General features: G+C 44.6%; 1 protein-coding gene and 1 long non-coding RNA gene across 5 annotated transcripts in view; one reads left to right on the top strand and one right to left on the bottom strand.

Moving 5' to 3' along the window:
- The window catches only part of MAPK6 (mitogen-activated protein kinase 6), a 32,353-nt gene extending 16,144 nt beyond the window's left edge, over positions 1–16,209 (top strand). For 3 of the 4 annotated variants that reach the window (XM_063169683.1, XM_063169682.1, XM_063169681.1), the window contains exons 2-6: positions 7,287–8,492; positions 9,104–9,248; positions 12,249–12,413; positions 13,046–13,247; positions 13,840–16,209. In XM_063169683.1, the coding sequence (XP_063025753.1) occupies positions 7,938–8,492; positions 9,104–9,248; positions 12,249–12,413; positions 13,046–13,247; positions 13,840–14,938 (2,166 nt within the window). In that variant the 5' untranslated portion in view covers positions 7,287–7,937 and the 3' untranslated portion in view covers positions 14,939–16,209. Of the gene's footprint in view, positions 1–2,424; positions 2,528–7,286; positions 8,493–9,103; positions 9,249–12,248; positions 12,414–13,045; positions 13,248–13,839 lie in introns of those variants that run through there. The other variant, XM_063169680.1, reaches the window with a different exon arrangement.
- LOC134425233 (uncharacterized) overlaps positions 15,891–27,831 on the bottom strand; it is a 30,005-nt gene continuing 18,064 nt past the window's right edge. Inside the window, exons 3-4 of the long non-coding RNA XR_010029618.1 lie at positions 26,212–26,359; positions 15,891–16,672 (exon numbers count right to left, since the gene is read on the bottom strand). This is a non-coding gene — a long non-coding RNA (uncharacterized LOC134425233). The remainder of the gene's footprint in view (positions 16,673–26,211; positions 26,360–27,831) is intronic.

Genomic DNA, 27,831 nt, shown 5'->3' with positions numbered 1-27,831 from the left:
ATCAATAGGATATTAAAAATCTGAAAACAGATTAGCAATTTGCTGGATTAGACAGCTATAAATTGCCATGAGACACACAATTCTGAGCAACTCTCATGTGTACTGTAATTCTATAAATAGTGAGGCTGAAGACAAGTAATATTCTTGCACCATGCTCTTCCTTTTGCAAGATTTTCCCCTAGATTGAAGGATCTCATTCACTAAATCCTACCACAAACTACATTCCTGGAATGGGAGAAAAGATTTTGGAGGGGAAAAAAAAGAATGCAGTTCATGACTTATGAATTAAGAGCCCAGAAACTGGTGGCACTTCTGGGCTATGGGAGATTAATAAGTGAGCGTGTGCTACCCAAGTGAGGAAGCTTGCTGCTTACTGCAAACCTCCTCTGTGCTTGTTAAACTACTTTTCAAACAGTCTGGGCTGCTGCAGAGCAAACTCCATGGATGTGCAACTTCTCTACCTGGCTGAACTGACACTGAGGATATTGGCAAACAGTCCCAATGGACACAGATTATGGGCCCTCCAGGTGCTATTTCAAGGATGTAATATAAATTTTTCTTACTTCAGCACTCTAGAATCTGAGGATCTGCTTGCTCTTTTGATTCTCGTAATGAAAATACTTTGTGTGGATGGAGAGGTTCTTAAATTAACTAAATAGCTCTGGATTTAGACATGCAACCACTGCTGCTCCTGCCTTTTTTTTTAAGCCCCAAATCTCTTCCTTTAATTCAAGTAAAAACTCCTCTGTGGCTTGGCTCTGGTTGCCGTCCTAACATCACCTCTTCCAAATGTGCACTCCTGCAGATTTTTCTTTATGGAGTGTATTTAAATACAGTCCTTCTAGAGCAGCAGTGCAGCAATCTTCCAGCTCTGTTTTGCTGGGTGGGCAGAAGAACTGCAGCTTTGTTTCTGACTTTTCTGTGCTGCTGGCAGCATGGTGAGCTGCCTATCAATTAGCAAGCATTGGAATATAAAGTGTCAGTTTGGTTACTGACTTCTGTGTGAGTGCTGTGAGCACAGTGCTGCACTGCCAAATGCCCAGGTCACCTCTCCTGGCAGTGGGGTCAACATCAGAGCTAGCAGCGCATCTGGCTAATTGAAACAGAGGATGTTTGCTGCATAATTGAAGAGAGTTTGAAAGTTACTTTTTTAAAAACTTTAGAAAAGCTGAGTGGAGAGATCCTTGGATGCTGATATATGACTTGTTTATTTAAAAAAATAAAGTTACATGATCTAATAGTGCAAGGGTCAATTGGATGCTTCTGTCCAAATGGCAGCAGAGCAATAGAGCCCTATTGCATGTAACTTCTGTCCTAGTACTAGCTATAAATATCCTGTGTTTAACCTGCAAAAATGAATATTGATTGTTTTATCACTTTTTGAGCCATCCTGCACTGGAAAGGCATATGAGGGACTACACAAGGAAAACTGCACCCTGCCTTGATAGTTGTACCGAAACTGGGTTAGCAGAAGGCTCTTCTGATACTTAGAGGCTTGGTGTGCTCATGCCTCTCTCTCCTTACTAAAAGTGCTGTATTATGAGTCTCACGGGGAAAATGTAAAGTTTTCATTATTTTTCTTTATTTTACTGCATTAGTTGTGGTTTTGGGGAAAAGCAGACTCGTAGTGCCTCTGTTAAGGGAGATGCTATAACAAGACAGAAATCCTCTGTGGTATCTAGAGGTGACAGCTGTGGCAAAGATTTGTAGATGCTCGTGGGGAGAAGACCCAGATCGGCCCTGGCGTTAGGAGTGCAGAGCATGTGAGCCGAAGCGGCGCCTCGGAGAGAGGAACTGCCTCCGCCGCGCCCGCCTGTTGCCTCCAACTGTTTGTTTCCCTGCCGTGAGGGACGTTTCGTGCCGGGCCAGTTGAACGGGGCGCACCCGGGCGCTTCCCCGCCCGTCGCTGCTGGAGCCTCGCACACCGACAGCAACCGGGGACAGCGCTCCTTCGGCGGGGCCCCGCTGGGCCTCCGGTCCCGCTGCTCTGGCTGCCGCAGAGGCCATCGGGTCGGGCAGAGCTCCCTTCGGTGCACAGCGCTCCACCGGCCGCCTTTGCGGGCTGCGTGTGACCCAACTGTGCTTCGAGACTGCTGAACCCCTCGGGCCAGCGGGGCACGGCGGCAGCGCCGTGCCTCGGGCTCACAGGAGAGGCGGTGAGGTGAGCGAGCGCATGTCGCGCGGCCGCCCACCGGGGACAGGGTCGGCTGCACGGCTGAGTGTACCCCGCACCGACACCCGGCCGCGGCTCCGCTCCCGTCCCTGTCCCTGTCCCTGTCCCTGTCCCTGTCCCTGTCCCTGTCCCTGTCCCTGTCCCGCCCCCGTCCCCGAGGGCCGCCCGGGGCCGCCCCTGGCGGGCGGAGCCGCCGCCGCGCCGCCCCTCCCTGCCCTCCGCGCCGGGTTACATGGCGGCGGCTGCGGCAGCGGCAACTGCGGCGAGGACGGCGGGCGCCGGGCGAGGGCCGGTGGTGGGGCCGCGGGGCTCGGCCGTGTGAGCAGCGCACCCCCGATGAGCCTGGGAAGGCCCGTGAGTGCGAGGGGCGGGGGGCGCGGGGGTCTCGGCCGCCGCACGCGCGGGCCCGGCCTCGCCGCACAAAGGCGCTTTGTTCCCTCCGTCCCGCCCGGCGGCGGCGGCGGCAGCGGCGCCCCCGGCCCGCTCCGCTCCCTCCGCCCGGGCTCGGCCCGGCCCCTCCGCAGTGCGGCGGCCGCGGGGCCGAGCGGGGCGAGCGGGCGCTGACCGGGCGGGCGGGGGCGGCCGCGCGGAGGGCGCTGCCGGCGGTGCGGCGCCGGGCCCGGGGCCGCCTGTGCCGGGGGCGGCGGGCGCGGCCTGAAGGGCGTTTGAAGGTAGGGCTGCTCGGCGGGGGCCGGGGCCGGGCTCGCCTCGCGGCACGGCGGGAGCGGCTCCCTCGGCCCGGGGCAGTGGCGCGGGCGGGATCGGCTGCTCGGCCCGGGGCGGCGGGAGGAAGGATGTCCTTGGCCGGGGGGGGCCGGCCATCCCCTGTCCGCGGAAGTTTGGCTGCTGCGTTCGGCGCGGTTCTGCGAGCCGAACCACATAGGGCACAGGTACCGCTCGCTCCTGCTGCCCCCAGGCTCCGGGAACCTTTTGTGGGAAAAGTGACTTAATGCTCGTAATAAGTAGCTTGAAACATCCGACGGAAATGGCTTGAAGAGAGACTGGCCGAGTTTTGGGATGCGGGGAACAGGTACCCTCGCCTAGGCAGGCAGGATGCTCTCGCTTGGCGTCTGTAGGATGTGTCTCTTTTTCTGGCTAATTCAGTGCCGTTTGGGGTCTGCCTGACAATGGCTGTTAATTGTGTTGCGGAAAAAGAAACGGCGGTCGCAGTGTTGTCGTATGGCCGGTGCTGTTGCCGGCACGCGTTTTATATAGATATGTGTGTGTGTATAAAAACAACGCCGTCACAGCATTATGTGTTAATAAACCAGTTACAAATTCCGGAAAGCGGTGGCTTAAAATAGAGGTGCATTTTGCTTTGGCAATTGCGTTCAGAAGATTGTGTGCTCTAAAGCTAAAATGGGAACTTTCATTTCAGCCCTTTGCTCAAGCTCAGTTTTTGCATGTGTGGTTGTTATCTCGAATTCACTCTTGACTGGTTACCTGTTTAGTGGAACAGCAGATGGTAGCAGGTCTGCAGAGGTGCAGAAGGCTGTGATTAGCTGATGGTGGGCTTCTTCTGGGGAGTTTTCATTATTATTATCTAAAGGGAGAGCCAAACCATTTTTAAACACAATACAAAAAAGTACACTGGGTTCTTGTGTGTTTTTACAGATCCTTCAGAAGATTTATAAACTAATAGTAACATTTGCTTACTGCCAGCACCGAGTTCCCTAAACAGTGTGGGGAGCAAGTAGGAGGCTTTAGAAAGCAGCAGTTTCGTGAGTTGGACGATGACTCACTCTGCCTACTGACTGCAACGTGGCTGATCTAAAAAAAAAGTTCTGTGCCCCGTATTTTTTAGTCAAAGGGATAGTACTTAGCAGATTGTATAATATATCGTTAGTCATTCTCGGTCTTTCTCCTGTGAGTAATAATTTGATCATTATATGGTCAGCATAATCAAATTAACTGGTATCTTTCGGTCTTATTTGTATTTCTGACAAAGTAAACATCTCATACCTGACTATTTCAGTGCACATCCTGTTTCCTGAAAGCTGTGATAAATCCACGTGCGGGAGTTGAGCGTGGTTTGAAGGGGCTGCTTGCGCAATGCCTGAGGCCAGTCGAGTGCGATGATCATCACTGGGGATGATTTCAAAGCCCTTCTGTGGGTCACTTCTGTTACCCTCTCCCAGGAACTGACCCCTTTTAAAACCATAGTTATAAACCACCTAAAAAAGCGGTATCTTTGTGTTTCACTCTTTAAACTTTGTGTGAAGGAGGAGTGAAAGTACCACTTCTAAAAAACCTGGACATCGTGGCAAGGTGGCAGCCTAGCTGAAAATGTCAGTGCCTGCGTCAGTAGCCTGTTCAGCACAAACTGGGATGATAACCCCCCCCCTTTTTTATACAGTAGTCCATTATATGTTTAAAGTGGTTAGAACATGAGATTAAGCAATTTGTTCACAGATAGGAAGCTTGGAGCAGGATCAGGTCAAATGAAGGCTGCACCAGGTTGGTTGCTTATGTTGTTAGCATTTGTTTTCTTAGCTAAATCAGTCTGGTGGTGAAGATCATTGCAGGCTCTCTGAAAACACTGTAATTAGTGGACACCTGGTGGAAGGATAAGTGTAAACTGATGATTAAAAATGCATCATTTCAGAGATACAGAGTGAAAATTGCCGGGCTCCTACTTCAGGAGTTGGCCATAGTTCCCTTTCTCCCTGAAGCATTTTGTTGCTGCATTCACTCATGGCAGCAGGGGGTAAGATCTGAGTTATGGTAAAGAGATGGTAGATCTTAATCTTGGCTGCTGATGGGCATAGTTTTGAATCTGTTCCTGGGCTGTTTAATGGGAATAGCTAAAAGAGAGTTTCCAGATGTGTCGCGCAGCTGGTGCAAACAGTTTCGATATTGCTGCATGTTGAAGACATCAGTAGTGAAACAAAAGCCTAATTATGAGGCAGAATACAACTGGTTGTAGATGGTCCCAAGGATGTAAAATACACCTTAATGCAGGGTAATTGAACAGAGGCCTTGGACCTCAAGTTATTGTGATACGTGAAGTATTGGTACAAATTTTAATTTCTGTAACAAGTGGTGGGATGTTGGAGTGAAAGGTGAATGGGGTGATGTGAACTGGTGTACTGGCAGCAGCTCAGGATGAGTGAACCTGAAAGAGGTACACGTGACTGAGAAAATACTTTCAGGTTTAAAAATGTTAAAAATCAAGAGGCTAGACATCTGGGTTTTACAGTTGTGAGCAGAGTTGGATAGTCACTGATGCTGTCTTCTTTAGGATAAGTTTCTATTGTTCTTTAAATAAATTCATAGGTATTTTAAAAGGGGTCCTCACTGTAGTGTCTTGGTATTGCTAAAAATTCAAGATGGTTTGGGGAAAAGTAGTAGTGTTTGTTGTGAGACTATAATATTGTGTTTGTGGTGACCCTACAATAACTTTTGTAAAGCACTGTTTATTTAAGATTAGGACTCTTGCCAAAGCGCAAAGAAAGGAATCTTAAGGCAATCTTAAGTTCTGTGTGCTGAGTAGAGAAAGCTGTGAAGATCACCCTTGTGGCAGGGTGTGCCACATCAGTAGAGGGCAGCTCAATGCTTTTCAGTTCAGAAATACTTCATTTGGTGATCTCTATTTAAAAAGAAAAACTGAGCAGAGGGCAGGATGTGTTTCCTTCTTGCCTGTGTTCTGCCCACATACCTGGGGGCAGGTGGTGTGTGGCAGGGGGAGCAAGGCTGGGCATTGGGGCTGTGTCTTGATGACAGTCAGGCTTGAGCCAAAGGAAGGGTAATATTTAAATGTGTTGAAAGTCTTGTTTCTCATTGCCAGTGTGCCTTTCTTTCTTATTTTTTTTTCTTTTTTCTCTGTACTATTCTGATTGCTTTAGTGAATTGAGGCCATTATTTAAAATATGTTAATAACCTGTCAGCTGCTCTTGCTGGTGTTAGGAGCAAGGAGACTTGTTTTGCTTGCTCCCAGTCGTCCCACTGAAAGGCTAGCACTGTTTTAAAGGAAAACATTCATAGAATTAATTCTGAAGTGTTGGGATTGTGTGGTGACCTTTACATTTAGGGAAGAGCTGAAATGTGTTAATCTGAGATTGAACAGGAGACACTTAGTGGTTTGATGTGACCTCTACATGTTGGGGAAGAACATTCAAGCGACTCGTAGTGGAATTGCCCAAAGCTTACCACACTGTGTAACATACACCTCTGACTCTTCCCGTTGTGGCATTTTTGAGCTTTTAGAAGAAGCTGTACAAAAATGCACCATGTCGTCTTTATGACTACATTCTGCTCTTGCTGACGGGAACTTATTGAGAAAATTGCCAGTTTGGTTTTTCATAATAGTAGGTGAATTCATTACACTATTAAAAAATAAATGATGTCTGAAAGAGCCCATATGTTAGGGGAAATGGTTGTAGAACATATCAGTGACTCTGTAAAATGTACTTGCTGCTAGTTTTTCTTTGTAATCTAGGTTGGATAAGTATAGAAAAAATTGATAAAGCAATAATATTTATCAGATATGTAAGAATTACTCCTATGATTCCTGTAACAATGAGTCTATAGAGGCAAAGTTATTATTTGAGATATTGTTAAGCTTTATCCAAAATCACAAGGATTAAAGCTTTATAAGTGGCAGTAGATGTATATTGTATATTCAGTAAATGTTGGGAGTGTACAAGCCACCCTTTTTGTGTGACCAGTACCTAGTTACCTCTTATTATGGTGAAATAGTTAAACCTGATTTTGTCTTCAAATAAAAGTTTAGTGAAAAGAATTATTTCAAAATTTGCTGGCAGATGCTATGGACACTGTTGCTTCTGGCTTGTCTCTTAACAGCTCTTAACAAAGCAAGTTTGCTTTGTTAGTCTCTAAATTAAGACTAGGGAGGATTTCTTGTTTTGTACCATAAATTCAGTAGGTGACATCAAAAATGTTCACGATATATGTTTAAAAAATGATGGTTGGTCATCATTGCTTTCCTCCACAAGTGTGAAAGGTACATATAATTTCTAATTAGTTTAGCTTTTTTGATGATTTTTTTTTGTAACTGGACAGTAAGTTATATTTAGGATAAATCAATGAGCTGGGGGAGGAGGAAGATTTTTGTATGTGCTGAGGTACTGATGTATTTTTCTCTGCTTTTCAGGTTGCCACAGAGTAAAATGGATGGTAGCTTTGATTGTGATTGTGGTGAGCTGGAGCCACCTGATCATTAACAGAAGGCATCTTTTGTAAATCAAGAGCTGCCAGTTTCCCATTTAACTAGACTGTAAACAAAGAAGAGAAAAGGAGGAAGAAGGAAAAAAACTAGTGCTTACCAGCACCATAGAATGACGCTGCTCAGGACCAGTCCAACACTGAATGTATCTGCACTGTGAGGAGGAGGATGTTAATAGAAGCCTATTATGTGCATATTTATTCACATTTTTGTTAAATGTTAACCAGATTAGCACAGTAGAGCTGAGTGCATAGTATGTCATTTCATTCCGTTTGAGTTTCTTGTGAGTATTTTCTTTAATGTCTGCAGAAATGCTGCACCTTTCTTGAACTATGAATGCTGCAATCTTTCGATCTTATGCTCGGTTTGAGTTCTAGAGCTTACAGGCTCTAAATTCAAGGGGACACAACAGGCCTGGCTGGCTCATAATGAAATGAGAGTGTCAAGAAACCATCTTGCAGTCAAAGCCAAGTGTTTCTTCTCCCTTTCTCTAAGACCTTTCCTTCAGATACCAGTGGAAGTGTCTCCGTGTGTTTACAGAAGCTTAGTAGTTTGAGGAAAAAAGTAAAGAATTTTAAAATGGCAGAAAAATTTGAAAGTCTCATGAACATTCATGGTTTTGATCTGGGCTCTCGGTATATGGACTTAAAACCACTGGGCTGTGGTGGAAACGGCTTAGTTTTTTCTGCTGTCGATAATGACTGTGACAAAAGAGTAGCTGTCAAGAAAATTGTCCTTACAGATCCCCAGAGTGTTAAACATGCTCTACGTGAGATCAAAATTATTAGAAGACTTGACCACGACAACATTGTCAAAGTATTTGAAATTCTTGGTCCCAGTGGAAGCCAGTTAACAGATGATGTGGGCTCCCTGACAGAATTGAACTGTGTTTACATTGTCCAGGAATACATGGAGACAGATCTGGCTAATTTGCTAGAGCAAGGCCCTTTACTGGAAGATCATGCCAGACTTTTCATGTACCAGCTGCTACGTGGGCTCAAGTATATTCACTCTGCAAATGTTCTGCATAGAGATCTCAAACCAGCTAATCTTTTCATTAATACTGAAGACTTGGTGCTGAAGATTGGTGACTTTGGCCTTGCACGAATCATGGATCCTCATTATTCCCACAAGGTATGCAGAGAGTGGGAATATCTAAGAAATGCTTTGACAACTGTTCCCTCTTAAAATAGCATTTCTCCCTTCTGCACAGGTAGATAGGCTGTGGAGGGTGTCCTTAGCATGGTGATAGAACTACTGCAAGCATAAATTTTATTTTGTTTTTTTACTAAATGGGTTCAGAAAAGCAAAGGTTTTAACAGTGAAGACAGAACCTGAGATTAAGAGCAACATTTAGTTATATTTAATTATAGAAGCCGTAGATAAGGTTATTAGCAGTGCATTCATAGTGCAAGTGTGGCTATTTTGGGGGATTGGTTTAGAGATACTGTCCTCCTGGTCTAGGTGTTTCAAAAGGGTTCAGTATCATCTCTGCATTTTTTGGCATCTGGGAATGAGAGTTTTGCTGCAGTACCTCATTTGACTAATAAGTAGTGTCATATTTGTATATGGTTGCTGTTCACTTACAAAGATATTTTTAAAGGTAGAAAGAAGGTTTAGTAGAATGCACACTATATAATTGCTGGGACTTTGAGACTAAAAAAATCTTGTTAGTAGTGCATTAAAAATAAATTAAAAACATAAGTCTTCAAAATCTAATAAAATTTTTTAATTAATTTCATTAGGGCCATCTTTCTGAAGGATTGGTTACTAAATGGTACAGATCGCCCCGGCTTTTGCTTTCTCCTAACAACTACACTAAAGCCATTGACATGTGGGCTGCAGGTTGCATCTTTGCTGAAATGCTGACTGGGAAAACCCTCTTTGCAGGTGGGTAGAATAAAATCAGTGGTATATTCATAAAAGGAGTGGCACTGCCTAATTATCTTCCGCAGGAAAGATTGATTATTGTGGCTAACATCAGTAGTCATGGACTATCAGGATATGCTATATTATTGTGCACTTATATAAACTATAAATTGATGTATCTGTAGAGCAGAAGACATTTCAGTTTCCTTACTTGTATTGGTGTGTATTTAGATAAATATCACAATTTATTGTAGGAGTCATACATGGTAAATATTACTGTAATTGTGTTAAGCTAAATTTATTGGTTGCTTAAGAAGTGTTCTGATACATGTGTGAATTAGTGTATCCAGGGAGTATTTGAAGATTATGAATACCCTGAGTATAATATGCATAAAATTTATTTTTTTAATGTAGTAAACCTAATCACTTCTTGCTTCTCTATATTGTAAATTATTAAGCCCCAAGGGCATAGATTTGAAGGTGTAAAATTTAGTGCAGTACAGCAAGGAAATGTGCAACTTTCAACTGTTTCAGGTAAGATAGGAAGCAATGCTCTGGTCTCATGGTGCATTGACATTAGAGCTTTTGGTTCCTCCTGATCAGGAGGAAATTTCTGGAGCCCATCTCCTGGTGGCCATCCTGTACCATGTTGCTGACCTAGCTCAGAGCACAAACTAGAGCATTTTAGGTAAAGTGAAACTGTTATTTGCACTATAGGAGATCACCACCTGCTGACAAGCACTCAGTCCATGGGAGCAGATGAGCAAACTGCAGAAATACCTCTGAAATGCTTATTTTTGTGCACCCTGGGGCCTCAGCAGCAGCTGTCTCATTCAGGATCACTCTTGGATTTGCTCCTGTTGGCCTGAATTATAGGAGTAATACAGATAAAACTTCTGAGAGCTAAGCTTGCATTTCAAAGTTCACATTCCTTTAGACACAAAGACTGTGGACTGAAAGCACACCTCTGCAGTCATTCTTAGCTTTGCATGAAAAGGCAATGGAATTGAGAGCTTCTTCCCATTAAGAACTGTCAATTGAAAGCATTATTCAGTATAAATCAGTGATTAATACATGCAGAGGCTTCTCTTAACATGCAGTGAGGTTTTCACTCTTTGAGTTACTAACTACTGGAGTAATGTCCCCAAAGTATAAAATGCTTGGCTGATACAAGATTTATTGGGTTGGGAGAAAGTCTGCAGATTTCATCATTCAGCATAGACTGATCACAACTGCCAGCATTTTGGGGTTTTTTTTCTTTTGAGTATCATTGGTATTTGTCACAATTTTTATTGGCCCAATTGCTGTGCAGAGAGTTAGAATTCTGTTAAAAAACTTGGTCTTAGTCACCAAAATCCTAAATTTCTAGGCTTGTTTATATGCCCTAATTGCATTGAGTAGATACTTTAAAAATATTGAGTAGATACTTTAAAAATATTTTAGATGTGGATGTGTCCCTCTGAAAATTTAGTATTGCCATGGTTTTCTAATCTAAAGAAAAATGGATTTCTTGACATCATTTGGAAAGGGAAGATGGTTGGAGATATGATAGTTATTCTGCCCTGAGACTCTGAATAGTTCTTCTGCAGAGTTGTTTGGAGGATTTGATTTGGTTAATTGCAACATCCTGTCTCCTTCTGAACCATCCCTTAGGAATCCTGCTGTTCAGAAAGCTGATGAGAATGGGAAGGAAGAATACAGATTAATATTGCAGAGTACCTGGAACAAGTGAGGGAAAGGAAGTTGAGACAGTGGAATTCAGTAGCTTTTCCAAACAACTTCTCTACCTCTTTGTTCTAAATGAATATTTTACAATGGTTATTTCCCTGATGGTGGACAGAAAGCTGATTAAATTTTAGGATGGTACTCATTACCCAATAGAATCTATTTTCCAGCAAATTACAAGCAATATAACATCTGATAGATCATATTAAGTAATTTGTTGTAGTCTGAAGTAGAACAAAACAGCTCTTTCAGTCCAGTAAAGACATTAACACAAAGCAGTACTGATTCATTTGGGGAGCATTTTGGGGAGATTTTCTGCAGTGATTTTGCCTGTCAGGTGTGTGATAGGATGTGCAGTGCAGACTGCTGTGCTGTGCAGGCACTGAAGTGAACTGAGAAGTTTGGAGATGGTAGAGTCTCTTGTTTGGCCCCATGTATTTTTATATGTGTTGTCACATACATCAGTATTGTTTGTGATTGCCCAGAGCAGCTTGGTGAAGGAAGGAAACATCGGCATGCAAATAATCCTATGTAATTTCATCTGCTAGTTGAGTCTCTAGGATCCTACATCCTCCTTGGAGCTGAACGACGAGCTGAAGTTGGCAGGTTGTATTTCTGGGTACTCCAGTACTGAATATAGATGCTATTCATTATTCAAAACTGACCTGCTGTGTAGGCCCTTATTGTTCTTACCCAGGGAAACTTCAGGTAGTGCTGAAAGAGTACTGTAATTTCAATCATAATGGAGTACTATTTTCAAAAAGAGCATCACTCTATGTAACCAACAGGTGATTTTTGTCTTGCACTTGACAGTTAATGCAGGATTTCAGAGTAGAATATTAATACAAATGGTTGTGGCCTGCAAAATGTCTTTCAGCTAAACTACTGCTGTTTTTATTAGTGAGGGACATACAATTCCAGGTGAGGTCACATACTGTATTAATGAGGTGGATCAGTTGAAAGGGGAGGATAGCAGTATAGAGTGTATAATAAAAAGGGTATTGCTGTAGAGAACCTCGTCCATGGTGAAAACACCCTTACAAAAGCTTAATGTTAGATCTCTTTATCTGTGAGTAGCAGCTCTGTAATTCTTCATATGCCATAGCATTTCCTGAGAGCTCTTCAGATTTATTATCATTTAAATTCAGAACTTCAGCCTTTCCTCTGTTGCAGGAGATTATAATCTTTTACTGGAAATAGCTGCTCAGAGCACAAAATTTTGACATGCCTTTCATATACAGGGATTAGAAATGTTTAAAGTTGAAATGGCAGCTTGTGTTTTGTTTTGGTGCTCAGGTGCACATGAACTTGAACAGATGCAGTTGATTCTAGAATCAATTCCTGTCGTACATGAGGAGGACCGTCAGGAGCTTCTCAATGTAATTCCAGTTTACATTAGAAATGATATGACTGAGCCACACAAACCTTTAACTCAGTTGCTTCCAGGCATCAGTCCTGAAGGTAAGTAATGAAAAACTCATTGATTCAATGTTTTGATGTTTCAAAAATCATCAAGAAGTGTGCAGCTTTGAGGTGCAGGCCGTGTGATTGTAAAAAGCAAGTTTCAGTTAGAAGAATCTGTGTTCTCTGAAGAAGGATTGTCTTCTGCCCTAATAACAAAAATTTACCTCCATGATGGCTGCTTGGTTATCTTTAGAGTAGAATTGTCAGTCTCTGCTGAACCTATTTGCATTGGAATTGCTCTTTTGAGACACTGGCCTTTTAAATACAAGGGAACATTGGAATGGAGTCACTATAGAAGGACTGTCTTTCAGGTTTTTAAAAAAGAGTCTCCCAGCCAAAGTAGCAGCAGTGTTTCCTGGTAGCCATTGGTGGATACTGATTCAGCTTGAAGCTTTCTGTCTCTTGCTGGTTTTTTATGCATTAAGTTAAATTATGGCTGATCTTAGATTTGACTTCTCTCTCTTTCTGATGGCTGCAGGATGCGTATTTGGCACTGTACTGTCAGTAGCTGATACTTCACAGGCAGCTACTTAGAAACAACTAGAGGGCTCTAAAGCAAAGCACTGCACCTTAATGTTAGGTTCTAAATGTCAGAAATTTCCCATTTAATGATAGCTTATATTCTACAGCACTGGACTTTCTGGAGCAAATTTTGACATTTAGTCCCATGGATCGATTGACAGCAGAAGAAGCTTTGTCCCATCCTTATATGAGCATTTATTCCTTTCCAACGGATGAGCCTATTTCAAGTCATCCTTTTCACATTGAAGATGAGGTTGATGATATTCTGCTAATGGATGAAAGTCACAGCCATATTTATAATTGGGAAAGGTAAATTTATCACTTATTGTGGTAATGTAACTGGATGGATTTGTGCTTGAAGTGACATTGCTTCATGGGCATTATTTCTTTTTCTATGTTTCTTCCTCTTGAGTTGACCTGAGAATAAAATTTTCTTATTTTCTTATAGCAATATCATTGGATTTATAATCCATTAGTTGCAACTTGGATATGCTGATGGATTCCTGAGTTGCACTCAGGAGTCTAGAATCTAAAGTTAATATTTCCATTATTTTTTTCTTCCCCAAAATACTTCTCTAAAATTTTGTTTAAGGAGAGTTTTAATTATTATTGTTTTGTCTAATGCTTAATGCACATTGTAGTAAAGAGATTTCACAGTAGTCATCTTAAGTCAATTAAACACACTTTAGAAAAAGTTCTGTACATGGAACGAGCTGTTGTACATAATTCTGTTTCTTTTTGCTAGATTAAATTAAAAACTTGGAAGAGGTACCCAGTTGGATTAAGGAAGAGCTTTGTGTTGAATTGTCATTATTTTGTAAGGGCATTTCTAAACTTGACTGTCTCTGTTTGGGAGCCAGAGGACTGTTTTTAGCTGCTAACACAGGAAATTGTTTTACAGATACCATGACAGTCAGTTTTCAGACCATGACTGGCCTATTCATAATAACTATGAAGCTGATGAAGTTCAGCGTGATCCAAGGGCTCTTTCTGACGTTACTGATGAAGAAGAAGTGCAAGTGGATCCTCGCAAATATTTGGATGGAGATCGTGAAAAGTACCTGGAGGATCCTGCCTTTGACACCCACTTCTCTACTGAGCCTTGCTGGCAGTACTCAGATCACCATGAAAACAAGTATTGTGATCTGGAATGTAGTCACACTTGTAATTACAAAATGAGGTCCTCTTCATACCTAGATAATTTAGTTTGGCGAGACAGTGAAGTTAACCATTACTATGAGCCCAAGCTTATTATAGATCTTTCAAACTGGAAGGAACAAAGCAAAGATAAGTCTGACAAGAAAGGCAAGTCTAAATGTGAAAAGAATGGGTTGGTGAAAGCTCAGATAGCACTTGAGGAAGCATCACAGCAACTTGTTGAAAAAGAAAGGGAGAAGAATCAGGGGTTTGACTTTGATTCTTTTATAGCAGAAACCATCCAGCTTAGTTTACAACATGAGTCTACTGATGTTGATAAATTAAATGACTTGAATAGTTCCGTGTCTCAGATAGAGTTGAAAGGAATAATATCGAAGTCGGTGAGCAGAGAGAAGCAGGAGAAAGGAATGGCCAATTTGGCCCAGTTAGAAGCTCTGTACCAAACTTCTTGGGACAGTCAGTTTGTCAGTGGTGGGGAGGGGTGCTTCCTCATAGACCAGTTCTGTTGCGAGGTAAGGAAAGATGAACAAGTTGAAAAAGAAAATACTTACACCAGTTATTTGGACAAATTTTTTAGTAAGAAAGAAGATGCTGAAATGCTAGAACCTGAGCCAGTAGAAGAGGGGAAGCTTGGGGAGAAGGAAAGAGAAGAGAGCTTTCTCAGTAACAGTGGGGAGCTCCTCTTCAACAAGCAGCTTGAGGCTATAGGTATTCCTCAGTTTCACAGCCCTGTTGGCTCGCCTCTCAAGTCCATCCAGGCCACGCTAACGCCTTCTGCTATGAAATCATCTCCCCAGATTCCCCACAAAACCTACAGCAGCATTCTGAAACATCTAAACTAAAACACTCAGCAGACATTTCTTTTATATTCATGAGATGTGTTTGTCTTTTTTTATTACTAGTGTAAGTAATTTTTTTACTTGAATCAGATGGTGTAATTTTGGTATGGATTTCGTTAGTTTTCTGTTTACCATTGTTTTTACAATCCAGAATTACTTTCTATACATGAGTTAGTTTTGTTTTTAAACTGGCATGTCGTTTGCACACAAAATTAAAGAATAGAGCAAAATAATGCAAAATGCAGGAGGTAACAAAAAATGCACTAAACCAAGTAAAAAAAACATTCTCTCAGTAAAACGGTGTCCATGTTTTGCAGAAAAAGAACCTTGCCTTGAAATTTACACAGTGAGACTGTACATAATTGCATGAGAATATCTATTTTTCCCGAAACATTTTTTTCATTCATGCGTATTTTAGAGTTTTTTCATACTCTACACATTTCTTAGACACATGATACCAGCAGCAACTGAAATGAATGCAGAATTTGGTACGCATGTGTTATCTACCTCAAGGTAACAGCAGTATGTGGCAAAACATTAACCACCCATAGTGCTTCTCATTATGCACTTCTATTTAGCCAGCATTATTGTAGTAGCTATTCCTATTGAAAATCATTCAATATTTATAAATGTTCTGGTATGCATTCTTTATAGTGAAGTGTTAATATGCAGCACTTTTATTTATTTTAGCAAATAAGTATATTTCTGTAATTATAGAAAGTCAATTTTTGAGTTACTTTTCAGATAAAAGTTTTTGTTTAGCACTATGGTTTTATTGCCTACATAGCTGGATATATATTAACATCGGCTTATTCTGAGGCTATCCAATACATTTTTATTTTTATTTTTTACTTTTCATTTCAAGTAAAGCACTCACTGTGTATAGGAATTTGTAATTGGAGGTGCTTGATCTCTACAAAAGAAATTAGGAATTGCTTTATTATCAAATGCTCCTAGAAGTCTTAATTGTGTTCATTTTTTAAAAATTTTGTAATGTTAGTTGTGTGCATGGAAATAATTAAGGTACAACATTACTGTAGGTTAAAGTTCTATATGGTGAGACATTTTGTTTTTACTGTATGTTTTTATGAATGATTCCTGTCCCACTCCCAGCCCCCCTCCAAAGCAAGCATGAATAAAATTAGGTTAAATATAGCATGTAGCATCTCGGTCTTTTTAAAATTTGTTTTACCTTCTGATTTTTTGAAATACTGGATGTATCATTGGCTCCCCTGTTTAAAACTAAAAACAAATAAAAACATGGCCGGCAAAAATGGCTGTTTGTGATGCTTTGTACACACCCTGCCTGATGAGGAGCAGCTGCTGTGCTGCAGCTGGGGCAGCTGTGAGGGTCACTGCCTAACACAGGGTGCTCATGGAAGCATGAGAGGCTCTCCTGGAAGGGATGCAGCATCCTGCAAGGAGACTCCCAAGAGTTCCCTTCTGTCCTGCAGCCTGCACCCAGGAAAATGACATGGAGGGGGGTGGCTATGAAACTGCACAAATACACAGCACTGTCCATAACCATTTCTGTTCAAAAAAACAATCGACTTTGGGAGTATAAATGACCCAAGTTAGTGTTTTACCCGAGTTTCAGCCAGGAAAAGCTGCAGTGTGTGTGTGAGCCCCTTTGCACTGCCAGCAGCTTGGAGTGAAGGTGAGCCTGCAGCTTCCTCAGCCAAGAGCCTGGCTGGAGCACTTCCACGAGCAGATTTTGGGAGCATGACCAGGTAACTCCTGTGGGATGTTACAAAATGTGCAGGTCAGGTCTCTGTTGCAGCAAGCCCTAGAACAGAATGTATTTCTCTTCCTGCCATCAGAGCTGTTCCAGAGGGAGCTAATTAACTGTACAATAAAGCTGCTGGCAAACTCCTACAGCTTTTCCTATCACAGTGCTTTAGTTCCTCCAGATTCTTCCATCCCTGCTACACTGGCAGGTAGCACGTTTGCAACTGGCCTAAAGCAAGGATCTCTGGCGCTCCAGTGTGGCACAGGGTGGGCACCTGGGCACGGGACAGGGACTGTGTCCTTGGCAGGGTCCCTGGGCATTCATGCAGCCTCAGCAGTGGTGACCAGCTGCCCTCCCAAGGGCTGTACAGCTTTTGTTGAGATTGGAGGAGAGCAGTGGGTGGGGAGTGTGATAGAAACACATCTTGTACAAATTAAGTATCTTCTTTGCTTTTTTTTTTTTTTTTTTTTTTGCACATGTGAAACTTAACAGTACTTAAGAAGCCTGTAAGGGTACAAAGGGAATGTTCTAATGGGCCACTGCAGGGTGCAGCTGGGCACTCGGGTTTATTAAACAGAAGGAATTCCCTTTGTGGAGACAAAAGCGTTTTGTAAGGACCCTGCAAAGTGAAATCAATGCTAAGAAGTGAAGGTACTGTGGGTGTGGTGCTGGGTTCTTCCTTGGCAGGCTGCAGGAGTGTGGGCAGAGCAGCCTGCAGAAAGTGCAGCCTGTCACAGGTTGTTCCCATTGGATGGAGGACGGTTCCTGCCCTGTGCTCATCAGCCCTGCCCATCCCTGCAGGATAAAATAGGTGAGCTACACGTGTAGCCCTTTGGCTGTGACCTAGCAACAGCATTGTCTTTAAAAACAAAATATGGAAGAGGCTTCAATTATGAACCAGATAAAGGGACCACTGTTTCAGCCAAGGTGCTTGCCAAGTACAATGGAACACCCTTATTTAACAAAAAAGCAAATAAGGAATGAGAAAATTAACCAGCTTTTAGAAGTGCTCTTTCTTCTCCAAGTGGCCTTTTGTTAAAAGGCAGCATTTTAAAGTATGTTTAACAAGAGCTTCAGCTAGAAGAGGTGATGTTTACAACAGACCAGGACAAAGCCTTTTGCACATCCTGTCATCACATGAGGTCTAATAATTGCTGAACAATTTGTTCTGATCAAGAGTTCTCAGCCATGGTCAGTTAGCTTTCTCAGAGTTGTATTTAATTTTAATTAAATCAGAATTGCTATTTTTACAAGCCTTTGCCCATGGTGCTGGTAGTGGTGTGATGGCAGTGTGAGTCTAGCACAGCTTGGCTGGTCTCTGCTGTGGGCAGAGCTGTCTGCTGGGGCTCTGGGCTGGGTGTGGGGCTCTGTGAATCAGCTGGGCTCTGGGGCACCTGTACATGCAGCAAAGGGCTCGCTGCCTACAGCAAAATCTGTGCCTTGATGTACTTTGTTTTCTTGTCACCTTGCTGTTGCTTTTCTGTGTTGCAGAAGCTCTTGGAGCAATGCTGCTGCATCCTTTTAAAGCCAAAGTTCACACTTTGGTCCAGCTGATTGCCTGGAGGCACTGGTTTATGAACAGGTTTTTAATGTCTTTTATACAGGAGTCCACCAGAGAGGTTTTTTTCCATATGGAACTAATGTTGCTGGTTTTTTGTGTCCCCTTCTAACCTCTGTTAGTCAGGGATGTAGGAGGTTTTCCACATGTGGACTTTCATCCCCTACTCTACACATGCATACTGCAAACTCCAGAGAAGTGTAGGCAGGGCCCCAAGGAATTCAGTGGCACATTGTGGTGCAATTATTGCTGAATATCAAGAGGAAAATCATCCTTGAGCTAAATCTGCTCCCACAAGTCTTCTTTTCTTTATTTATACTCATGTTGCTTTCCTGCTGCTGAGATCTGGAAGAGCTTATCAAGCCTTCAGCTGGGTTTTACAGGTAATTAAACAGTAACCTGTCTTTGTTCTTCCACAGACACAGCCCTGAGCAACAGCAGCCCTGAACCAATCTGTTCCTTACTCCTTGAATTATTTCAGCTCTTACAAAACTCTGTAAATTCTTGTTTGCTGTTCTGCCACTGTTTGCGTCAGACCCGAGCTGCAGGGCCTGGGCAGCCCTGCCAGGGGTATTTAGTAACAAGCAAATAATCCAGATCACTGCTGGCACCCAGTGCCATTCCTCTGTCTATATTTAAAATGGTTATCTGCTTACTCTGAGTGCTATTGGAGAGCTCCTTAAAATACTGACTGCTGAAAAGTTCAGTGGCTGCTTTTGGCCGGGGAGCAGCGTGGCTGGAATGGTGATCTGTGTGCAGCAGGCCGTGTGCAGGGGGAGCTGTGCCCAGCGGCCCCTGGGGACGTGGCCATGGCCAGGTATGGCCACGCTCTGCAAATAGCTGGCAGCAGCCACACGTGTCATCTGCCTTCCTCAGGAATCTGTCTGCTGCACCCTGACTGCTGAGCAGCCCTTCTATAGAGAGCTCTGAGAATAAAATACCTTTTGTAATCTCTATGCTGGGCTACTGCTGCCAAAATTACTTTTAACCTGAATGTCACCCAGCCTGGGTAGCTGTGCATGGTATGAAATACCCAAGTGTGAGTTTGGCAGCTGGGCTGGGACAGGGAGCTTGTGACTCTCAGCAGCAGAGCCAGCAGCTCCATTGCCCTTCATGTCCCAGCTTTGGCTCCCCTGTTCCCAGCACAAAGGTGCTGGGGGATGATTCCTGCAGCTCACACACTGAGAAAAGAGCATGGCTGGAGGGGGAGTGGGGAAAGGCTTTTCCATCTGTCCCTGGGGACTTGGGTTAATCTATGCTTACATCCAATCTGTGTTTCTGGAGCACAGAGTCATTACTGAATTGCTGCCTGATGGTTTGATGGGTTTTCTTCAGTTTTAACATTGGTAGAAGGCTGATTTATTTTGTCCTAATTTGGTAATGTTCTGCATTACTTGTGTCTTAGCTTACCCTTTTCATTTCTCCAGATTTCTTGTAACTTTTGGGTTAGGCTTATTATATTCTTCTAGTAATCATTCATGGTTGAATACAGTCCAAGGCAAGTGGTGATCCCCTGCTTGCTTGGTTAAAGATCACTGGCCCCTCTCAGAATAGATGGGAGGCCCAATAAAATACAGGCTTTCCTTTATATCTGAATTTTGCCATGGTCCTCAAGCTGTATTCCAGGGCTCTGGGGCTGTGTAGAGTGGAAGCTTCACTGCCACACTAATCCCACTGTGGCTGGTGCAAGGTAAGTATAAACCTCATCATTTTTCTGTCATCATCTCCACAGCATCTTCCCAAAAAGCAAGTGTAGCCAGGGTAGAATTTCTGCTTTACAAATTGTTGATCTTTTAGTTTGCAGCTCAGGCTGCAGCAGTGGATGCTCCAAAGCCAGGCTCAGGCAGTGAAAGGACATTTTCTAATTCTTGTTCTTGGTGATGCCATTCAGACTGGATTAGAGTTTAAATCTTCAGTGCTAGAGGCTGTAGAGAAACAATGTTTCCTTTTGATGCCGGTCTTGAATTTTATCATTTAGAGGATTTAAAGGACCTCAGTAAGTGAATGACATTTACTGTGACATCTGTGTTTGTTTGGATATTGATTCAGACAGTACAGCTCTTGCAATAGCTGGATAACTAGCAGAAACATTCTTAAAGCCTGTGATTAATAAAGCAGATGGGTTTGGGGTTTGTTTTGTGTCATATTTGTCTCAGATATTTTCTGCTATTGTTAGAGCCTTAGCAGATTTGATGTTGACACATATTGAAAGATTAAATTAATTCTAGATACTAAATTATCTTTTGGACCCTTACACATGATATTTCACTGGTTTCCCATGATTCCTTATTCTCTTTTCACTTGCTTTTATACAGAGAGACACTCAGCTGTTTGGGTCTGTCAGTTTTGCACCATGCCTAGCCCTGTGGAGCAGCAAGGTGCCAGCCTGTTGGAGTGGAGAGAGGACAGGAATGTCCTTTGGGATTGCTGATATTTGGATCTGTATTTCTATTGGCCTTGGAACTGCATCACCCAGGTACAGCACCCACTTCCAGCAGGGCAAGGTGAAAAGCCTGGGACTGGCTTAGGGACCTGCACAGGGCAAGGAGATTTCATCATCCAGGAGCAAAGCAAACCCTGGAAGCTGAGTGGAGCTCCGGCTCACGGTGTGCAGCTGGAACTTGGCTGCCCACACCTGTGGGGCTCAGTTAATCAGCGCCTTGCAGCTTTGCTGCTGCCCTGATAAAACCACAGTGATGTCAGCAGTGGGGCAGGGGTTTTTGCTCTTCAGCCAACACAGAGCAAAATACGACAGCACAGAGCAAAATACAAGAGCACAGAGCTGCTTGAGCAATTCCCTGTGCCAGTGGGCTCCAAAGGACGTGCTGTGAGCAGCTGGGTGCCCTGGTGGGTCACAGTGGTACCAGCACAGCAGTGGAGAGGAGCCAGGAGTGACCAGGGCAGAGCCCAGCTCATCCTCCAAAAGGCTGGTGGAGGGAGGAGGTTTCCACCCTGTCTGCCAGGAATTGCAGTCTTTGTTGGCATGGGCAGGAGGAAAAATATGATGGGAAACAGGAAGATTAAAATAATCCCAGTGAAAACAGGATGTTGGGAAGCTGGTAACAGAGTGGGGCTGCAGAAGCTGCTGGGAGCAGGGAGGCTCTCACACGGGCTGTTTGGGGCAAAACACCCACTTCTCACAGCTGCAGGCCCACACCAAAGCCTTAAGGCATAGGCAGCAGACTGGTATCTTGTGTGTCCCCAAAACACGACTGATTATGGCCATTTACACCAATTCTTCACCTTCTCTCCACACCTGCCTGAATTCTTTTTTGTTGGATGAAGGTCATAAGCCATTCCCTGCACCACCTCAGCCTGGCAGCACATTTATTTAACAGCTAGGACCTGCCAGGCAGGGGGATGGAGCTGTTCCAGGCCTGGCTGCCAGCAGGGAGCTGGAGATGGATGTCCCAGCTGAGCACAGCCTGCTCCCCGAGCTGCCATCCGTGGCGTCCTTCCAGCCATGACAAAATCAAACCCCAGCAGTGTTTGTCTCTCGCTAAAGTGCCTCTTCCTCCCAGGGGCTGACAGCAGCACTCAGAGCTGTGGATTTATGGCAGGGGTGCCTGAGGGAGCTGCTGCCGTCCCCAGAGCCAGTTTGTGACCTGTCAGAGGCTGGGCAGGGGCTGTGGCCAGGGCCCAGCCAGCCTCTCCAGTGCCTTGCACACCCAGCACGGAGGTGTTGCTGCTCCTCAGAAAGATTTAGGGAGCAGGGCAGCTGCAGGGCCAGGCGCTGCTGTCAGCCTGCAGAGCATGGTGGGCTGAGAGGGCTCTGCATTGCAGCTCCCAGGGTCCATGAGGTGTGGACCATGCTCAGAAGCAAGCATGAACTCAGTGCCCAGAATTTATGAGGTCACGGAGCCATTAGCAAATGCATGCTAAAATCTCTGACTGGGTTGTTCTTTAGGTGAAATGAAAATTGCTATTGTCCGTGAGTCCATGCTCTCCACTTATTTACTTTCCGTGGCTAAATTGAATCTGCTGTGTACATTGCCATTGCCAGTGTTTGTCAGTGCAGTGCAGATGGATGCAGAGCAGCCCTTGGGTGAGGACCTTGTCCCCAGTTTCCATCAGCCAGGTGACACAGAGCAGTTCTTCCCTGACATTCCCCAGTTGGGCATCCCAGCTGGCAGGGGCTTGGGAGTGAAGGGGTTTGGGTGCTGTGCCCAGCAGGGGAATTGGATTGGGCTGTCTGCAGCTTGCTTTTCTCATGAGTGTTCCCAGATTATTTGGGTCCTGAGGATCCCAATGTTTCCTGTCACCTCAGTTTCTCTTCTTCCATGCTCAAAAAATGAGACAGGTTTGTTCTCCATGAAATAGTCACTACATCACTTGGCTTTTATGATAAGTGATAAAAACCAGGAGGAGATGGAGTGCCCAGAGTGAACTGACAGGAGTCAGTGGCCCAGCTGCCCCTGGAGCTCAGGCCATTTTCTGGAGCAGTGGGATGCCCAGCTCCTTTAACAATCAACCCATGCACAATTTGTGTCCAAGACTAAATAAGGAGATGCATTTTCAAGATGAACCTCTTCACTGTGGCAGGTTTTGGCATCAGTTTTGGTTCCTGTGGGCAGTGGCACAGGAGAGCCAGCTCCAAACTCCAGGAGCTGGATCTGGGAGCTCCCTGCATGCCAGGAGGGGAGTGTGGGGAGCAGCACCCCTGTGGCAAAGCAGAAACAGTTCAGATTCAGTTAGATTTACATATTTGACATGAGAAATCTCTCCAGGCACGACTTTAATCCAATTTACAGCGTCTGGCTGGAGTGAGGTATGAGAAGAATTTGCTGAAGTGATTTGGGTGGGGATGGGATGTGTGGGGAGCTGGGGAAGCAGGGAGGGCAGCCTGCACCAGCTCTGGGGTGGTGGGGCTGAGCAAAGGGCTCAGCAAAGCTCCATGCCCAGCACAGACACCCTGCTCTCCACCAGGTCAGGAACCTGCCAGCCTGGTCCTTCCCCCTTCTTAAAACACTCAGGAAGTGCTGCAGAAACCAAGGTGGAGATGGTGCTGCTCCTGTCCTGGGGTAATTCCCAGCAGGGAATGCTGCCTCTGGGCACCAGGGCACTCCATTTCCATCTCTCTGCCACACAGCCCACCAGCCCATTGCCCACAAAGCTCAGAAATTCAGGAATGATGTGGCTTTCAAACAGTTTAAGACACCTTCACTTCCTGCAGAGGGGAAGCAAATCTCAAGGGGCTTTGCAGCATGCACAGATGTTAATTGCCTTCCTCCCACAGCACTAAGAAATCTGTGTGTTGTCTTCTCCACTATACAGCAGGAAAATGAAAGATGGAGTGGTTAAAGCTCATCCTGCAAGAGCAGGTGCTGACTGGGGGGGACAAACCAGGTGACTCCCAGTGCTGGAGTCACCTTAAGGGAGTTGGGAGATTAAGGTAAGGAGGAAAGTCATTTACAGCTTTAGCTCTTTGTCCCTGAAATCTCTGCAGTGTCCTGGGCATTTATAGAAACCAATGAACGGTGTCACCTGAATGTGGAGCACTCACAGGGAGAACTGGAGCAGTGATGGGGATTAAAGGAGCATCCAGATGAGAAAGCAGTGGGAGAGCCCAGCCCAGTGTGTTTGCAGAGGGACAGGGCACATCCAGCCTGGGGACAGTGCCCTGGCCCTGCTGCCTTGGCAAGCAAGTGAGGGAAGTGATTCCTGACCTTGCCTTCAAAGAGGGACAGGAAAAACCAGAAGGTTTGGTCTGGACTGGCTGTAAAGGAGGGAAGGTCAGTGGTACCTGCTGTTGCTGAAGGTGAGCTGTTCACCATGACAGCATCGATGATGTGGGGCAATGGAGAGACTCACAGACAGCATCATCGCTGGGAGGGGGGATCTTCTCCATCTTTGGAGTCCCTCACACCAGGAAAGCAAGGTGGGAGCAGCATCTAAATGCTGTGCAAGGACTTGTTTGGCACAGCAGTGTTGTGGTGGCCACCACAGCACCTCTGGCTGCATGAGGAGGGGCTGCAGTCCCCAGAGCTGTGCTGTGCTGCTGTGGGCAGCCTGTAGCACAGCCCCTGCATGGCCAACAGCACGGTGCAGCTTACCCCAGCCTTGTGGGGAGCAGCCTGTCCTGGCTCGTGGTGGGAACAGGTGTTTTCAGGGCTGCAGCAGGGCAGTGTGAGCATCCAAAGGGTGCTCACAGCTGCATTAGACAGGATTTGATGGCCATCCTCACGGCCGTTCCTGCCTCCCCCTCGCGGGAGGGCTGGGGGATAACTCATTCATTAGAAAACATCATTGCATGAATGACAGAGTCATTTTATAGTGCTAAATGGTCATTTCCAGTTAGTGCCTTTTTCAATTTCTGAGAATGGCTGGGCAGCCTCTCAGGTGGTGTCAGCAGTGTCCCACCCCTGTCACAGCCCGGGCACAGGGACACTGCCCGGGCACTGCCCTGCTGCCATCCCTCCTGTGCTGGCAGCACACCCACAGCATCAAAAATGAAAGTTTCCAAACGCAAAGGCAGCGCTGAGAAAGAGGAAAATTACCCTTCAGGGAAGTATTCTGCTATTGTCAGGGCAGCGTGGAATGAAAGCAAAAAGGGTTTTAAGGCTGGGTTTTGGCTGCCAGTGGAGGCTGTGATTATAACCTGCAGCCTGAATGCGCCATGCCTGAACCAACCCCTCCCCCTGCCCGAGCCTTAAGCCAAAGGATTTAAACAAGCTCTTATGTAACATGGTTTTAGTGTTTCCAGTAGAAATAGGTGTTCTAAATATAAATGATTTGCAGATAAAATAGGCTTATATAAAATGCTTTCACGTTTATATAACCCCATGTTGGCATTGCACCCAACACCTCCATCACTGAGAGCCCGGTGCTGGGGACAGTGCAGGGTGCTGGCAGTGCCCAGCTGGTGCCAGCACGCTGGGCCAGGGCCAGGACTGCAGCACAGGCTGAGCCCTGTGCTGTCCCCAGCCCGCCAGGCAGTGCCCCTGCAGGGACAGTGCCTGCTGGGGGAGATGCACTTGGCTTGCAATTTCTTGTGTGTGATCTCTTCCCTTCTCCCTGCCCGGGTTTGCTCCCAGCAGCAATTCCAGGACGTTGCTGGGGGGCTCCCACTGGCCCTGGGGTGTGGGGACAGTGGGGACAGCCCTGGTTCCAGCAGAGTGCCAGGGCAGCACTGACCCTCCAGCCTGGGCAGCTGGATGATCTGGGCACTGCAGACACTGAGGGCCAGCTGCTGTGGTCCTCTAGGCAAAGAGTTGGTGTGGATGTCGAGAGATGGAATTCTGCTTCACCCCAATGTCCCAATGTCCATGCAGGGATGTGTGTGTGTGTGTGTCTGTGTGTCTGTGTGTGTGTGTATTTATATAACATACATATATTTGTGTACATATATATATTATTCTGTAAGTATGTAACAGAGAAATGGAGGAAAATGCCTTCAGGAGAGTGGCACAGTTTTCAAATGTACATATATATATATATACATATATATATACACATGCGTATGTGTGTATATATATGTGTGTGTGTATATGTGTATATATATATGGATATATGTGTGTATGTGTGTATAAATATGTAGCATATATATTTATATGGAGATATAGATAGATAGATAGATAGATAGATAGATAGATAGATAGATAGATGATATAGATATAGATATAGATATAGATATAGATATAGATATAGATATAGATATAGATATAGATATAGATATAGATATAGATATAGATATGGATATGTAAGTGTGTGTATATATATATATATGGATATAGATATATATATATATGGATATATATACATATATATATATGGATATGCATGTATTTATATATACACATGTGACATAGTGGAAGACCTGGCTGCCCCCAGCACAGGGCAGGGCTGGCAGCATGGCCTGGGCTCTGGGCTCTTCCCAAGCAGTGGCCACAGCCCCACTGAGCAGCCAGGGGCATCTCCCTGTCCCAGCAAGGCCATCAGAGCACCTGAGGCTCCAAACATCTCCCTCACCATGAGTGAGCCCTCACTTACCATGCCTCTTCCTCTTCTCCATGAGCACCTTCATGCAGACTGTGGCTGCTGGAAGCTGCTGAGCCTCTTGCCCAGCCCAGCAGTGCATCAGGAGCCCTGACAGTGCCACTGATAAGGGCAGTAATAATTAGCTTGGAAGCGGTGTTTTCTGAGCAGAAAAAAAATGGTTGCTACGTTACAACCTTTATGTATGGGAAAGATACTCAGTCAAACCTTACACAACAGCCCTCAGTGTATCACACCAAGCATTTGCTCTTAGGGGAAGGACTGTTTGCTAAGTAATTTTAGCTACCATTATGTGTATGGAACATGCACAGAACCATACATCAATGTATATAGAGATAGGAATAGATGTGCAAGTTTTGTTTATATACACACACATGTGTTTCCATATACATGACAAACAAGAACATATTTTTCAGCCCCAGTCTGTTAGTGCAACAAACCAATATGATTTATAGCTCCTTGCCATTAACATTTCCATTCAAATAATGCCTTATTTATGCCCATACCAGAGACGCTCTTTTGACAACGTGGGAAGAGGCTTTTTATTGCAAAGCCAGAACTGTCAGCAGCCTCTATTATTTTTGGTGGGACTGTCAGTTCTCCAAGCAACATGACTTCATTTTTAATCCAGGTCTGATGGAAGACACTTGATCTGTCCTGCTTTTGTCAGCCACAGAGGCAAACTTGCCAAAAGAAATTATATGTGCGACCTTCGCGAGCGGCTGCCGCCCTTTCCATCTTGCCTGTGCTCTGTTTTTCATGAAAGCCTGTTTCTGTGCTGCATTACAGGGGAAATGAGCCATTCATCTTTGTCTCCATTGCCCTCACGACTGCTGCAGAGTCACTCCCTGCAGGCCCAAGGAGAATGCTGGGTCAAGCAGCACTTGGGCATCTTTCAGAGCTGGACCTGCAGTGATTCATCAGCCACTTCCCTTTGGAAATCAATACTTGCATGGAGTACAAGTGCTTATGGCCCCTTATGTCATCTACAGACAAAAATTCAACCACCAAACCAAACCAAAACAAACAGCTGTACCTTGGTCTAAATGTTCAGTGCTTGGACCAAGGGCTCTGCCAGCTCCCACCCAGTGTGGCACACAGGGAGGTACTGCAGCCCTTCTGCAAACGTGGTGGAGCTGAAGGACAGGATAAAAACCCTGTAGAGAGGGCTGCAAACCAGTCCCAGCCTCTGAGCCTCCTTAGGGACAGTTTGGTCTCAACAACAGAAGTTATGTTTTATATATATAATATATAAAATATATATATATATATATATATATATTGTTTTTTATATTAAAACATATTGTATATATACACATATATTGAATATATGTGTATATATACAATATATAAGTGTAACAGAAGTATAGATATGCTATATATGTACATATACATGTATAATGTGCATCCATGTCCATATATTTACATATACAACATGTCTGTGTATGTGTATGAGTATTTTTATGTGTGTAGAATACATGTATACACACATATGGTATGGATGAGTGTATCACATGTATCATGGGATGTGTGTATGCACATATATTGTATGTATGAGCATACAGACATCCATGCCTATGTCTACACGTGTGTTCACGCACATATGTGTGCACA

Source organism: Melospiza melodia, chromosome 15, assembly GCF_035770615.1.
Source record: "Melospiza melodia melodia isolate bMelMel2 chromosome 15, bMelMel2.pri, whole genome shotgun sequence".
NCBI classification, from domain to species: domain Eukaryota; kingdom Metazoa; phylum Chordata; class Aves; order Passeriformes; family Passerellidae; genus Melospiza; species Melospiza melodia.
The sequence above is the reverse complement of the archived record's forward strand: the minus strand, read 5'-3'. Positions and strand labels throughout refer to the sequence as shown.